The sequence below is a fragment of the Tachypleus tridentatus genome, chromosome 3 (genome assembly GCF_004210375.1).
Source record: "Tachypleus tridentatus isolate NWPU-2018 chromosome 3, ASM421037v1, whole genome shotgun sequence".
NCBI lineage: Eukaryota > Metazoa > Arthropoda > Merostomata > Xiphosura > Limulidae > Tachypleus > Tachypleus tridentatus.
Window position 1 is genome coordinate 40,613,988 of NC_134827.1, and position 17,423 is coordinate 40,631,410.

General features: G+C 34.6%; 1 protein-coding gene across 1 annotated transcript in view; it reads right to left on the bottom strand.

The window, feature by feature from the left end:
- LOC143246742 (cell adhesion molecule Dscam1-like) overlaps positions 1 to 14,763 on the bottom strand; it is a 28,128-nt gene extending 13,365 nt beyond the window's left edge. The window contains exons 1-5 of the mRNA XM_076493835.1: positions 14,631 to 14,763; positions 9,996 to 10,175; positions 8,450 to 8,520; positions 3,446 to 3,683; positions 1,372 to 1,470 (exon numbers count right to left, since the gene is read on the bottom strand). Of these exons, the coding sequence (XP_076349950.1) occupies positions 1,372 to 1,470; positions 3,446 to 3,656 (310 nt within the window). The 5' untranslated portion in view covers positions 3,657 to 3,683; positions 8,450 to 8,520; positions 9,996 to 10,175; positions 14,631 to 14,763. The remainder of the gene's footprint in view (positions 1 to 1,371; positions 1,471 to 3,445; positions 3,684 to 8,449; positions 8,521 to 9,995; positions 10,176 to 14,630) is intronic.
- Between the last annotated feature and the right edge of the window lie 2,660 nt (positions 14,764 to 17,423).

Consider the following 17,423-nt stretch of genomic DNA (forward strand, 5'->3'; position numbering starts at 1 on the left):
GCAGTTATCACATTGTATTTTATAAATAATGTTGGTGTGGTGTTGGTCAGTGTAGTTTTTACATAGTAGAGACCTCAGTTTTGTGCCTGATTTTTGAATAAATTTGGTATTAACTGGAATGTCATATTTTGTTACTGGTTTTTGCCAAATGTTGGTTATTTTTCTGCTGATGTCGGGAATATATGGTATGCAGCAGTATATGGTTTCGTGATCTTTTTGATTCGTGAGATATATTTACTTTTGTTGGTTGATTTTGCTTTCTGTCTAGGTGTGTGCGTATAATGTTTTCTACGGTTTGTGGAGGAAACTTATTGATGTTGATGAAGTATTGTTTTATTTTGTCTAATTCATCGTTAATTTTATCTGGTGAGCATAGTTTTATGGCTTTGTTTATTTGGTTTTTTAATTTGTATAGCGAGTTTTTGTTTTGTTTCATGTGCTGAGTCCCAAGGAATGTATGGGTGATTTTTCGGTGGATTTCTGTTTTGAATTGTGTGTCGGTTCTTGTAATTTTGAGGTTAAGAAATGATATTTGATTGCTTTCTTCTTGTTCACATGTGAAGTTGATGTTGGGATGTATAGCGTTAATGTGATTGAAAAAATTAAGTATGTGTTCTGTAGATTTGAATCCCGCAACCGTGTCGTCTACATATCTATACCAGTATAGTGGTGGATGTAATGCTGTGTTGATTGCTTGTGTTTCAACTTGTGTCATAAAAATATTGGCTAGAACTGGTGATACTGGGTTGCCCATGCTTAGGCCATTTGTTTGTATATAGTTGTGGTTGTTGAACATGAAGTTTGTCTTAATCGTGGTGAATTCTATGAGGGTTGCTAACTGGTTACTGGGAATGTCTATAGTTGGGTTAGGGTCTTGGATATGGAGTTCTAAGGCTATCTTGCAGGCTTCAGTGGTTGAAACTTCTGTAAAGAGGGATATAACATCGAAACTGGCCATTAAGGCTTTATGATTAAGTTGATTTAGATTAGACTTGAAATTAAAAGAGTCTTTGATGAATGAGCTGGCTGATGTTACATATTTGTAGAAAATTGTATATTCAAACATCTAAGCCCACCCTCTACATTCCGACATTCATTACACAACCCCTTTCAAACATGTGGTCAGCTTCCGGTCAGTTACCTCTCTCTTTCTTTGTGAACCTGACGATGACCGAAGAAGGTCGAAACGTTGTTCACTCCTCTACGTAAAACTTTTTCTCAACCCAAACGAGCCGTTTTTACATATATATAAAAGGATTTGGAATTTTTAATTTGCAAATACCCTAAATGAATAGCCTAATCAGGGATATTAGCTAACGAAATAAATTTGTTGCTTTAAAGCTATATTCCAATAAGACAGTTTGACAGTACCACCAATGATATTGGATTCTATTGGATCTCTTCGCCATACTACGTCAATAGTCGTATACGTTACTCGGGCAACAGAAAGCTCTATAGCCATTGGTGGATCTGAAAAAGAAGAGTAAAAATAATTAATAACGTGTGAGTAAATGAGACCTTCAGTTATAATGAAATAAATTAATGGATTTGTATATGCACATACAAGAAAAATATATATTTTAATATATATGCAACTTCCAGTTAAAATTAACTACTTCCAAATCTCTTTAAGCAAAGTTTATCCAAATATAAACCCAAGCAAAAACTTAGAGATTGAAAACAAAATAATACAGCTAGATATATACAATGTATGTATACAATATATACAATGTACAGGGATAATAATACTAATGTACGAGTACTTATTAATATATTTATAAAACTGAAACTAAAGAACCACCGTTTCTTTTACGAGATATATGAGATTTACATATATAAATACAGATAATTCGCATATATTTGTTATCTCTAGTAACAGCGTCAAATGTAATAACCCTGACGATTTTCTCATTAGAGTTATAACTATGGATGAAACGTGGGTTCAATACTTTTACCCAAAGACTAAATTACTCGTACAAAGTTTACAATGGAAACGCTCATGTTTATCTTCCTATTCTGTTAGGAAAATCAAATGATTAATTCTTTGGATTGTCAAGCTTTTTATTAGTTGATTATTTGGAAGGGAATCAAACCATTAAGGGAGATCACTGTGTGTCCTCAATCAACAATTACCGTAAGAGATCACTGTGTATCCTCAATCAACAATTACCGTAAGAGATCACTGTGTGTCCTCAATCAACAATTACCGTAAGAAATTAAAGAAAATTGAAGAGGACTAGTAAATAAAATGGTGAGGTACGTCATCAGGACAATGTTCTCTTTCATAGGTCAATGTGATGATCCATCAGGACAATGTTGCCTTTCATTGGTCAATGTGATAATCCATCAGGACAATGTTGCCTTTCATTGGTCAATGTGATGATCCATCAGGAGAATGTTCTCTTTCATAGGTCAGTGTGATAATCTATTAGGGGAATGTTCTCTCCCATAGGTCAATGCAATGATCTATCAGGAGAATGTTCTCTCCCATAGGTCAATGCAATGATCTATCAGGAGAATGTTCTCTCCCATAGGTCAATGCAATGATCTATCAGGAGAATGTTCTCTTTCGTAGGTCTATGTTCTCTTCCATAGGGCAATGCACTGTTCTATCAAAAGAATGTTCTCTTTCGTAGGTCTATGTTCTCTTCCATAGGGCAATGCACTGTTCTATCAAAAGAATGTTTTCTTTCGAAGGACAATGCACTGTTCCATAAGGACAACGTTCTCTTCCATAGGTCAATGGCCCAGCTCACAAATCGCGGGTTGCTTTGAACGCTATCCATGACGTTGGCTTCGAATCACTCAGTCACTCCCTTACTCACCGAAATTAGCCCTAGGTGAGATTTTTTTTCACTTCTGTAACCTTAAAATCCTTCCGAAATCTCAATGACTTCAGGATGATGATGATGTCTTACGTACCGTCAACTCACGGATATAGAACCAATAAGACGAAGAGTTCTTTGAGAAAGGCCTTAGATCACGCTGGCGCAAATGTATAGACGATTATATTAAAACATAAATCATAGTTGAACCAATGTCTCTTTTCAAAATAGGTCGGCCTACAAATTATACTCTTCATACAACAATGAAATGTAATTATAGATTCTTTCTTTTATTGACTAAAATTACACATTTTAGTGAAGGGTAAGAGAAATTCGCTTATTAATAACTATATATAAAAAAAAACTAAAAGTTAATTTGTCAAATAAACGAAGTTGAAATAGACAGCAACTCTCTAGTTCAACGTGACACTTGTGAAGAAGGTTTTGGAGGAGTAACTATAAAAAGTAACACAAATGTGCTTCCGTCCATGTGCTTCTGTTCACTACTGAAAACAAAGGACGGAAGTCACGTTCAACTAGGAAGTTTCCGCCCATTTTATTTTGGTTTGTTCATTATGAAGACTCCGCTTAAATAACCTGCAAAGTATTTAATGTGTTACCTTCTTTTAATGTTTTCACAATGACGTGATCTGATGACGGCCCTGTTCCAACGCTGTTAAACGCTTGTATCTTAACAGTGTACCGTGTAAATCTACGGAGGCCTGTAAGGACACATTCTCCTTTAAAATCGTCTCCTGTCTCCAAAGTCTTGTACACAAACTGTCCTGAAGAGTCGGTTATTTTGTAACCGACATAATATCCCTTGATCATTCCATGCCATTGGTTCTTTTTCGGAGGCTACAACCAATACGGATTAAGAAATGAAAAATTATTCTCCACAAAGCATAATACTTACAGGTTTACACCGCCACCTTCAGTTTGATAACATTACTAATTTCTCAAATGAATTGTGTTAACCTTTTAAAGGCACATCAAATAATTAAGTTGAATAATGTTTCTAAGATACAGTTCTTATAGTGATTTCGTTCGGTAATGTATTAGTTCAAATTTGATGAATATTAGTAGTGTAATAGTATAAAAAAATTAAAATAAATTTCACTGTGTGTAGTCGCCGGAGACGTCGGTGGTGCGCAAACCCAAAACGTTTGTTTTTTTTTTTTTTTTTTAATTTCGCACAAAGCTACTCGAGGGCTATCTGTGCTAGCCGTCCCTAATTTAGCAGTGTAATACTAGAGGAAAGGCAGCTAGTCATCACCACCCACCGCCAACTCTTGGGCTACTCTTTTACCAACGAATAGTGGGATTGATCGTAACATTATAACGCCCCCACGGCTGAAAGGCAGAGCATGTAACCCAAAACTAAATTAATGTTTATTTACATTCAACCACTCTATATACTCAATATTACATTCATAATTGATTATTTCTCTAATAATTACTTATGATTAGAGTTATTTCTTTAATTTTCTTAAATGTTTTGGCACGTAAATAATTAGATAACTTGAAGAAACGACATTCAGTTAAAAAATTAAACTTCATCTTAATTCAATTTCAATTGCCTCAGGGCAATGGCGGGAAATATTGGATTTAAAGTAGCACAACGTGAGCTTAAACATTGTAAACGTAACATGTAATAAAACATCTAATACAGAAGAAACGTTACAGAAATTACAGATCTAAACAATTGATGACATGAAGAATTAAAGAAGATACTGCAAACATTTTAAATATATGTATAAATATATATACACGCGCACGTATCGAGTTTTTGTTTGCTACAATCTTTAATCAGTTATACATTTTTTCTAACATACTTCAAGGAAAACTTTTATAGAGTTTCACCATTGTTATCACTTGTGGCATTAATCAACACATTGTGCCTGGAAAAAGCGATTATTACACGCTACACTACGCCTGGAAATGGTGGTTCTTTAATAATATGCTACGTCTAAGAACGGTGCTTCTTCGTGGAAATTTGAAACACAACTGTCGGTAACTAATTGTATTGTGTGCTTATACAAAGTGCAGAGTTTGTTTTTCTAATACTGAACTTTATTATGTCCAAGATTATGAGGCATATATATATAAAGATGGAAAGATTATTTATAATTAACAGCAGTTTTAAAATAATATAACCATACGACGAGTGTACGTTTAGGGTTTTTATATTTAATTAAACCCCATATTTTATTTTGAGCATACCAGAACAGCAGTGATGGCTATCGTTAGCTACATCTTCAAATACTTCTTACAGTGTTGTTTTGCTTGATACGTATGAGTAATAAAATATTGTTACTTAAGTTTTTATTTTCTCCAATACAAGAAATACGTGACTGAATTTGAATGGGATATTTTATATACGACATTTTGTTATGCATTTTAAAAGAAAATCTATACACTGTAGGTTTGTATATGACGGAATGTATTTCTGAATATTGTCTATCTCAAACGGATTTGCTACCAGCAAATCTGTTTGTTTGTTTTGTTTGTTTTGGAATTTCGCACAAAGCTACTCGAGGGCTATCTGTGCTAGCCGTCCCTAATTTAGCAGTGTAAGACCAGAGGGAAGGCAGCTAGTCATCACCACCCATCGCCAACTCTTGGGATAATCTTTTATCAGTGGGATTGACCGTCACATTATAACGCCCCCACGGCTGGGAGGGCGAGTATGTTTGGCGCGACGCGGGCGCAAACCCGCGACCCTCGGATTACGAGTCGCACGCCTTACACGCTTGGCCATGCCAGGCCCCTCAAAGGACTATCTGCTCAGCCCACCGAGGGGAGTCGAACCCCTGATTTTAGCGTTGTAAATCCGAAGACATACCGCTGTACTAGCGGAGGGCGGCAAATCTGTAATTGAAACAATTCGTGAAATGTCTGCAGTGTATATCTTCACATTTTGTGTGGGATAAGCTTTGGATCATTTAGACAGTTTAACCGAGTCAGTAATATGGAAATAAGTGTTCTATATAACAAAATAATTTTTATGTATAGCTATATAAAAGTGGGATGAAAAACAAGGAGAATTGTAGTTTGAAAAGCGTTTAGAACAACAATACGTAAAACCTGATAAAAATGAAACCTTGCGCAAAACTGTTTATTTGTTACTACGCTAAACCCGTGATAAAGTTTCTTTCGTTATACATAACAGCCGATTCAAAACTTCGTTGTTATCAAATAGAGTTATTTGTCATCAAATCAAACACTGAAGACATGCGAACAGGCTCAAAAAATAACACTGCACAACAGTGTTTTGCTTCCTGAACACTGTTGGGTGTTCCTTATAGATTTTTGGCTGCTGATCACATCCAAATTTGCCCATCACGTACCGTTTCATCGAAATCTTCAGTTTCACCAGGACATTGCTACAATGGAAAAACGATATCAGGGCAACTGGAATCCGTCAATGCTTGCTGACTACTGTTGGACACTGCAACGTGATGCACCAGACATTGAATACAAACGAAAATCAGGAGCAAAACACTTTTAATTATGTTGAACTTAATAGCGTGTTAGAAATAAAAACGCAATTAAATACATTATTGCCAGTAAACAGTTAACTATCTATTTCTCGGAGTTCCTAAGTGATGAAGCAAAACCAAAACTATATTTGTGCATACCCACCAGGTACCTGTCACAATCAGCAAAAACTTTTCAGGAAGCAAAACTTTTTTAAAAAAACATTGTTGTGCAGTGTAATTAATCGAATGTGGCCTAATGGCTAACGTGTACAAACTGATGGGAATGCATCGGTTCGTGGACAGTTGTTACAAACGCGTGTTTTGTAAGTCAAACTAACGTAGGTATGAACTAAGCCTAGCTAGCTATTAGCGCAATTAAGTAATACCGTTGTAAAGTTTTTGTTTTTCAACTTATGAACTAGAAGTAGAGTTTTATTTTGATGGATTAAGCGGAAAAAAAAAAAAAGACGAACTACGTTTATGTTCGCTTGATGAACTAGTTAAGCTATGAAAAGCAATCAGCCGATATGGCTAATTATTAAAACACCGCTCTGCTGCTTAGTCACCTGAAATTCGTTTATTAGGGCTAAAACGGACCTCTCATATCCTTCCCGAGACTTCTTTGTTTTTTGAATTTCAAGCAAAGCTACTTGAGGGTTAGTTGCTCTAGGCGTCCCTTATTTTGAAGTGACACGCTATATAGAAAACAGTTGGTCAACACCACCTACCGACAACGTTTGGAACTATTTGCGTTAGGCCTTTTAGTGGGATTTGATCGTCACCCTTACAAGCCATACACACGTCCAAATCTCGAAGCGACTTTTTTTTTTTTTTGGCGATGATGAAACGCGAGCCAAGGAATTTGAGACCCACAACCTGAAACGCTGACCACTCTGCCATGTTCGGACAACCACAAAGGATGAAAGTCTTTTTTGCCTGTAATTACGTAGTGTTTGGAAGATAAAAACTAACACGTCGAGGACTGTTTTCTCTGATAACAGCTTTAATTAGCTTCCAGCACCTGATTTCTGAATATTGGTCGTTCCTGTGCTGGTAATCGCAGTGGGCACCTATTTAAAACTATAACTTCACAAAGCCGAATGCGCCGCATGCCCTATTAAAGGAAAAAATTGAAGTTTTCAAAAAGACATCAAAGTGTTAACTGCTTACCAGTTTATCCTATGAAACAAAGTAATTTGGTTTCGAAATTTTTCGTAATAAACTTACGTAATAACGCTTTTAAAAATCTCTGCCGATTGAAGATTTCTCCAGTATCTAAAAACTAGCTGATGTCTGGTCAAGATATGGATTAGTCTATGGACTAATTTATTTGGATAATATCTGACCAAATAACGTATTGATGTATTCAGGTGTTATAAGTCCAAATGATGCAATTGTCATTCGATTAGTTTCTTTAGATAATATCTAATCATACAATGCATTAGTCCATGGACTGATGTATTCAGGTTATATCTAACCAAATAATGCATTAGTTCATGGATTAGTTATTTAAGCAATATACAATTAGATAATGTATTAATTCATGGACTGGCTATTCAGACAATCTATAATTAAATAATCCATAGATTGGTGTATTTAAGTATTATCTAATCAAACAGCACATACGTATTGGTATAGTTAGGAATTGTATAACCAAATGATGCAATATTCCATGGACTGATGTGTTTGAACAATATTTAACGAAATAATGCATTAGTCCAGGAGCTAATGTATTTAATTTATATAAAAAATGCCTCATTAGTCTATGCATTGGTAAGCTACAATAATCGATTTTTTTTTCTTCTGTGCATAGATTAAATAAAATATCGTTATTGTTACACAAACCTTCAGTTAAAAGGTGTTTTAGCTGAACTGGTTGCTTACAGTTATACTATACGACCTGCATTACACAATAGAAAGCAAACTATGTCTTATACGCATACTAAAGTATTGTTTTAGTTACAACCTTTTAAACTACTACTAACATGGAAATATACGGATTTTTCAACAGGATTGATAAACCTCAAAGAAACCTTTATAATCATAATCTACAAATGAGATAACTATTACACTCTCAAGACCAAGAATATATCTTTATATTTAACGTTTTTTACGTCAAAACTTTTTAATGACCAATCATACCTTCCATGTCACCTTAACTTGACTAGATGATAACGCTTGGATCGTAACACCGCGAGGCGGACCACCGGGTGCTAATAAAGAAATATCAGATATACCTTATAATTAATTTCCAGCTGTGAACATTAAATATTGAAAAACAAGCAATATATATGTGACAATCAAATGATGAAAGTCTATATACGTTCTTTCATCATCTACTGGACATTTTGAAAATTATAAAATAAACAATTCACCGTTTACCGGGCATTATTGAAATCATAAAATAAAAATTTATCACCTGCCGGACATTATTGAAATTATAAAATAAAGATTTGCCATCTACCGGACATTACTGAAATTATAAAATAAAAATTTACCATCTGCCGGACATTATTGAAATTGTAAAATAAATATTTGCCATCTACCGGACATTACTGAAATTATAAAATAAAAATTTACCTTTTGCCGGACATTATTGAAATTATAAAATAAAGATTTGCTATCTGCCGGACATTATTGAAATTATAAAATAAAGATTTGCTATCTGCCGGACATTATTGAAATTATAAAACAGAAATTTGCCATCTACCGGATATTATAGAAATTATAAAATAAAGTAACAATATTATTAAATTTACAGATTGTACAATAGTACTTTAATAAATCACTACTTTCTGGTTGTGAGCCCACGTCGTTAAATAAATAAACGCATGTCTTAAGCTGATATACTAAACTATATATAAGCTCTAAGTGTATGTTCTATTATTGTGTATTCTTTAATCCCTTAATTATAACAAGTACAAACAAAATTACTCTGACGCTTAACTTCCTAATTCTTCTGAATATGAATTCAATGGCGAGATCTTATAATTTTCCGATTCGCTTAAAGCGTTAAACTTCTCTAACGTTTTGTATCAGCAAACTTCTGTTGAAAGTTAAGTCGAGTCCTTGAAGTGACGTACGTGGTTAATTCTTTTTAGTATGAGACGATTGGTGTCATACGATTTCACAGATAGGCATGTAGTTTATGTGTTCTACTTATTCTGTTTAACACGTTTGTTTTGTTTTGGTTATTGTTAAGCACAAAGCTACACAATGGGCTACCTGTGCTGTACCCGCCATGAGTATTGAGCTCCCAAGTGGCACGGCGGTATACCTGCGGACTTACGGTGCTAGAAACTGGGTTTCGATACTCGTGGGGGGGCAGAGCGCAGATAACCCATTGTGTAGCTTTGCGCTTGACTTCAAACAAACAAATAAACATGAGCATTGAAACCTAGGTTTTAGAGGTGTGAACCATCAGACTTACTACAGAGTTATTCTGTATTTTGTCAAAGGTAGCGCATGTTGATTGTTGTAACTTTTGTAAAATAACAACAGCAACAGCAAACCTATTGAGCGCTGTGTCTGTTGCTGCAACGGAAATCTCAAAATATGGCCTTTATTACTATATTATCAGACAGAAAAAATCACCGCTTTATTTCAGAATGTGTCTATGAAAGTACTTAAAAACCTATGAATTGTAATTAAGGCGAATCAGAGATATAAATAAATCTTATCATCGTACCTTCTTCTTTGGTGGTGACGACAACAGCTCCGCTAGGGTCACTATGACCGAGGTTGTTCACAGCTATTACTCTGAAGGAGAACGTTGTTACCGGGGAAAGACTTGTGATCGTAGCTTTAGTCTCAGAGGCTGGGATGGTAATCTCTGTTGGTGTGATTCCTATGTTATTTGTTGAAGGATCTGTGTGTTTATAAGTTTGAACAACTCATCAGTTGTAGCAAATGTAAAAATTCAAACAGATGGTTAACTTATCTTCACTTATACTCTTTAGAAGTAAAGTTGGATTTGAAAAAAAAATTGATTACAATTTTTGAGGTTAATAAACATCATAAAAACGTTACTAATAAATGTTTTCTTTCGACAATATAATATGAAGTTAAAGTCAGTTTCTGTCGAAACATTCATTAAGATTGGTCGGAGTAATAACCATCTTAGGTTAGTTTCTAAAATACTTTTCGATGATGTTTTGTTTTTTAATTTAGCGCAAAGCTACACGAGGGCTATCTGTTTCTAATTTAGCGGTGTAAGGTTAGAAGAAAGACAGCTAGTCATCACCACTCACCGCTAACTCTTAGGTTACTCTTTTACCAACAAATGGTGGGATTAACCGTAACATTATAAGCCCCCACGGTTGAAAGGGCGAGCATGTTTGGTGGGACGGGGATTCAAACACAGGATCCTCAGGTTACGAATAAGTAATATATGAGAAACCTTTTTCTGGGAGGGGATGGTGGTAAGTGAGAGCGAAACGTTTACGTCCGTTTCACTCATCACTAAGTCCAATGAACAAAATACATTACTAAAACCGAACATTACATTAATGACTATAAACAGCAAATTCCCTCCCCCAAAAGAAACCAACAATAAACAGAGCGAAATGTTATATTTATCATAATGGAATTAACAGTTACTAAACACTACAAACGAAAATGTTATTAAACAGAGTTAACGGTCATTCCACTCGTTAGTGAGTCAAACATCGTAGTGAAATAGACAGTTTTATGTATATCACATGTATTTATTTAATCTGGCGTCTTGAATTGATTTCATCAATACGTTACAGCATTCTTTGGTATAATGTTTTAGTCTGCAAAGAACAAGAAACAATTCGTGATAACAAGAAATAGTGAAACCAAAACACCAGTAAGCAAAATACGAAATCACATTAGAACACAAATAAAACAAGTAAAACAAGATAAATGGGACTTTTGTATAAAATTAAACGATAAAAATGACTCCAGGAAATTCTGGATACACCTTAGACGACTCACCAATGATAATTCAGCCGCAAGAAAATATCCTACACTTGAATACAATAATACAACAACTTACACAAATAAGGAAAAGTCGAAGCTTTCAACTACAGAATACATTTAAAACACACACTGATCTAGATATGAATACTTATTTTTATAGCAGTCACAAATTATATACTAAACAATAAATACCAATTTCAACCAATTTTCCCAAAGAGTGTATCTAAAACAAACGCAAGACACATAAACTGACGACACGATCCTAACGAAAGAAATATCCATACATGAACTTCATGAAACAATAAAAAAACACAAAAAACAAATCTCCGGGTGAATATGAGATACAAGCCATCCTCGTCAGAAAGGGCACTCCGAAATTGTTTGACCACTCATACAGCTCCAGCTTGGATTACTGTAAGTGACAAAATAATCAAAACCAAGCCTGAAACAATACAAAACAGACTCCCACGACAGCATAGAGAGTTCCTAGAACAACATAACCTAAATTCATACACAAATATTCAAACATACCAACCATACCAGATGAACTACTACACATTACAATAACGTATTTTGATAACAATTGGATGAAAAATGAATTATTATGCTAACTAGACAAGTACCTCATACATGATGAAGATAGTCCTAAACATCTCTTTCCGATTAACAAATATTTTAAACAAAAATAAATTATAAAAACCAAAAAACTAAATAAAAATAATAAAAATAAATATATCGATATATAAATAAAAGGAAGATAGAAAAGAGTCTACCATCAAACTAGACTTCCTACTGATAGAACAAATAATATTGATAAGTGTACTACGAAACTAGTAGATGGACATTGCCCTGAAAAGGGTCAGAGTAAGCTCAGACCACTCTGACCCTAAAGCAGTAGCCATACCAACCTACACTGCATGATCATGAAAGTAAAAGAAGGAGGAAGAGATCAAAGTGCACCTGACCCTTCAGGGGACAAATCCCGAGAAAGGGCGAGATATTAAATTAATATATAATACTTTCCTGCGCTAGAAAAACCAAGGATGGAGCGCACGGATATCTGATTCAGTTTTATTACTCATCCGGATCTCTACCAGCCTACCTTCAAACCGAAGTTAATCTACGAGACTTTGGGTGTGGTCAATATATCAATCGAAAGGTTTGGAGCTAGGAGCTCAAAACTGCAATTAGATCTCAAATCTGACAAGAGATGACGGAGCTATGAGCTAAAAGTTTGTACTTGAAAACAAACAAACCTGAAAAAAATTAGAGTCGTTCTAAGATAGAGTCATTCTAAGAGCCGCTATAGCAAAGCTAAACAAATTCAACCTTACACATTATAATGTGTTGAAAATAACAATAGGAACTTTGAAGTGAGAGAAGAGTGGATAATCACATGTCAACAATATCCAGTGCCGACGATACCTTTCGTTTAAAACCAGGGCTCTTAAGGTGGGTTGAGATACAACAAACATAGCAATGGTTAAGACGCTGTATGTTATAGAATCATATCAGTTAGAACTTTTATTTTGTGAACTACAATGATGGGCAAAAGTATCACTATTTTGTTATTCGTTCCATTTTATGGGACTAATTCTTCCATATCATTACAGAATGTAAATTTCAATACTATGGTAATACTTCACTGATCCTTGTTGACAACTGAATGAACCAAGGTGAGAATACTTGTAATTTGTTTTTAAATTCCCACATGCTTGAACCAAGGGCATGTCATAAGGGTTCTGCTTGATTGAACACAATGATGAAGTCTGAGATCTGAAATAACTGTTAATGTACTTCATGCAGTATCTTAACTATATAACAAAAACTAGACTATGGTGTCGGTATATTGTAGAAGAAATGAATTTAAGAGCACATATTGATAAAAACAATCTTTAATTAACACTATATACATTAAATTTTGTTATCATGACACGGCCCAAAAAAGTGTAGAGAATTGTCAGTAGAGCAGAGAGATCATATAAAAGCTTTATGTAATGATGGTTGGACTCTTTGATAAATTGTTGAAGATTTGAATTGCTCCACAAACACTGTCAAGTACTTCTTACATCATGAGACAGACACAGGTATATCTGAAATATGAAAGGAAGAGGCAGAACACCTAAACTCAATGGTACTGATGTTAAATATCTTTGTTTATGTAGCCTGCAGGACAGAAAAAGAGTGCTACTGATCTCAAGCGTAAGATAAATGATCATGGATCAGATGACAGAAAAGTGTCCAGATCTACAGTAACAAGAAGACTTGACGAGAATGGAATATTTGGTCGTGTAGCAATTAAAGAACTTTTACTTCGATCTCCAAATATGGTCAAGAGACTAAGATTTGCTAAATAGTACAAAAACAAGACTGTTGATGATAGGAAAAGGGTATTATGGACAAATGAGCTCAAGTTTGAAATATTTAGTTCAAAGTGTAGGTTACAAGTCTGGTAAATGAAAGGTAAAAGATACTTATCTCAATGTATAGTACCTACCATGAAGCATGGGGGAAACAGCATGATGTTTGTGTGGTGTTTTATGTTAAGAAGACAAAAGATGTTTACAAAACACGTATATGAAATAACGGATCAACACAAGTATCATCAGATACTGATCCATTATGGTATACCCAGTAGTTTGCGTATTATACTGGTAGAGAATTTTACTACCAAGAGACAATGACTCTTAACACTCATTCAACCTATACAGTAATTACTTATCTATGAAAGATGCAATGACCACCACAGAACCATGATGTCAACCCAGTTGAGCAGATCTGTGATTTGATTGATTAAAAACTTGATAAATCAAAAGTTACTTTCAAAGAAACTTTATAGGAGTGCATCAGAGAGATGTGGAGTGAAACCCTAAATAACACTTTGATTAAATATGGTATAACAATGCCTGAAAGACTGTTATCAAACCAATAGGTGGACTCACTAAATATTAACAGTTTGGTAAACTCAAACACGTCTACTACGTTCTGTCGCCCGAAATATGCAGATTGATAAAATGTTACCTATGCCTTATCTTCTGGTGTTATGGTGTAGCCTGAAATCTAATTTTTATTTTGTTCTGACACTTTTTACAGTACTATAAGCTGAAGTGCTTAAAAGCACATAGCTAATCAGTTTCACTTATAAATTTCTTCCTATGTAAGTCAGACTGAAAAAAAAAGTAATTCGAATTTATGTAAAGTCAATTTTTATATTAATACAGTTATTGAAAATGACCACAAACTAATACGTACATGCTCCACCACTATTTGTATTAATCTTTAGATCCTTTAATGCCTAGTCAAGTTTGGAGTCAGTGGTCAATTGATAACGTACGATGTACATAGCGATATGGGGGATGTTACCCCTTTAGATCCTTACCTGCTAAGTCAGATTTCGAGTCAGTAGCCAATTGATAACGCACGATGTACTTAGTGATACGACTGTTACCACTATACGATGGCGACCAACTTAGAGACACTGTTCTGCTGGTGAAATCTTGAACTCTGACATCTTGGGGGTGTCAGGGGTTCTGTAGGGAAAGTTCAAGAATTTGTAAATTCCTAACAAATGCACTTCAAACCTAAAAAAATGGACCACTTCTAAAGTCGTTTTGTGCGTATTTCAGTGCTACATGTGCGTTAAACTAAATTTTATCTCCGAGGAACAAAAATGACCAAAGCGTGGACACTGAAGCTACGAGACTGGACAGCAAACCGGGTTGAGGAAAATATCATAGTTTTACTTCGTATTCATTCTTATTCTTATTTAAATGAATTTTTAGAGTCACATTTCGTTAGAATTTAATGTAAACTTCGCCCCCAAACACCACCTGAATTGTTGAATTATTCAATCTAACTTAAATACGTGAAATTATCGTAAAAGTCTACTAAAAAGCAATATCAAATTTTATATGTACTTATTATATCTGTAATAGAATATAATTATTTTCTCAAAGCTCCAATGTGAGGCGCTAAACACAAGGAATTCCACACATGTGATACCAAATAACTAGGAACAAAATTTACAAGGGTGTTATCTTTAATTCAATACTCATAAGACGATAATCTGTGGAATTAAACATGTTTTATAATAAATGTAGATGTAAGGATGTGCCCTAAGATTTAGACTTCATTTTTCTTCACTACTAAATTACGGGTCAGGAGCCACTTTCATAACGCATCTACTGTTGAAAGTTCAAAGAGTGTTCAGCAAACGAACCCCGCAAAAGCCCGATACAATAACTTATCGAAAATCCACACCCGGCTTGACTTAAGAAAACAATAATTTAGTGTCTGAAAATCCACACCCGGCTTGACTTAAGAAAACAATAATTTAGTGTCTGAAAATCCACACCCGGCTTGGACTCTAAAAAACAGTAATTTAGTGTCTGAAAATCCACACCCGGCTTGACTTTAAGAAAACAATAATTTAGTGTCTGAAAATCCACACCCGGCTTTGACTTAAGAAAACAGTAATTTAGTGTCTGAAAATCCACACCCGGCTTCTGTGACTTAAGAAAACAGTAATTTAGTGTCTGAAAATCCACACTCGCTTTGACTTAAAAAAAATAATTTAGTGTCTTAAAATCCACACCGGCGGCAAGAAACAATAATTTAGTGTCTGAAAATCCACACCCGCTTGACTTAAGAAAACAATAATTTAGTGTCTGAAAATCCACACTCGGCTTGACTGAAAAAAAAAATTTAGTGTCTGAAAATCCACACCCGGCTTGACTGAAAAAACAATAATTTAGTGTCTGAAAATCCACACGCTTGACTTAAGAAACAGTAGTGTCTGAAAATCCACACCGGCTTGACTTAAAAACAATAATTTAGTGTCTTAAAATCCACACCCGCTTGGCTTAAGAAAACAATAATTTAGTGTCTGAAAATCCACACCCGGCTTGACTTAAGAAAACAGTAATTTAGTGTCTGAAAATCGTGTTTATTTAAGTGTTTCATTTCTTTTGTTTCAGCGCATAGCTACACAATAGACTATTTGCGCTCTGCTTACTCGCGTGGATGTGTAATTTCCGAATTTTAACGTTTTAAGTTCGTAAACATACCACGGACACCAGAGAATCTTGAAGTTCAATAGATATATCTTTCAATTAATGTACCTCGGCTTCCACATTCGTTTCTCAAACCCTGAGGAAAGACAGAGTTGAAAGATTGAAGTTTAGTGTTTTAAATACGGTTGTTTTAAAGTTCAATGTGTGAGTTTTTGAAAAACATACAGAACAACGAAAGAGAGATGGTTGTTCTGCCTGCACCACGTTTATTTTAATACATTAAATCTTTAAGTTTTGTAATAAGTTTAACGTTTTATTACCTTGAACCAGCAGCTGAATGTTGCTTTCATCTTGGCCGTACATGTTTGATGCTCTGCAAGTGAACAGAGCGGAATCTCTTCGGTCTGTGTTGCGAAGAATAATGAGTTGACCTGTGACCCCATCAGACGTCACAGTTTCTAAAAGTCATACCTGTAAGAAAAAAAGGAAGTTGTAAACCGGAAAGATTTATTTTTATGAAAACATATAACTTGATGGGGAAGCTACGTTATTATTATGTTATGTAAAACTTTGGATTATATAAAAGTACCAAAGCAGTCATTCTTGCGACAGCAAATACAGCATCTTGGTTTTTTCAATGCATTTTAATAATAATAGTTGTTTGTGATATAAAAAGATGGCAGCACTATCGCTTATGTTAAAATTATGAAATGACTGATAAGGCTTTTTTCCTTCTGTACTTGAGCAAAGATGTCTAACATAGTTTTGTTGACTTTTTCAAACTGTACTAAGATACGAAGTTTGTTGTTTGCTCAATCAGTAGGAATGGATGTTTACCCTCAAATAAGTCAGTATAGAAGTTGATTTAGTTATTCGTATCAGAAATACAGTTTTAGCATCAACATTAAATACAATATTTTCTTACACTTTACACAAAATTGAAAATACAATATTTTCTTACTTTATTGCACAAATTGAAAATACAATATTTTCTTACTTTATTACACAAAATTGAAAGATATTGATACTGTCACTCTGACTGACACGTTATGCTAGACGAGGGGCCCAAGGTTAAGTAACCATCCCAATATAAAACTGTTCACCAGAGGAGACCTGATTTAATACCATTTCATCTGATATCTCAACTAGATATCACTCAA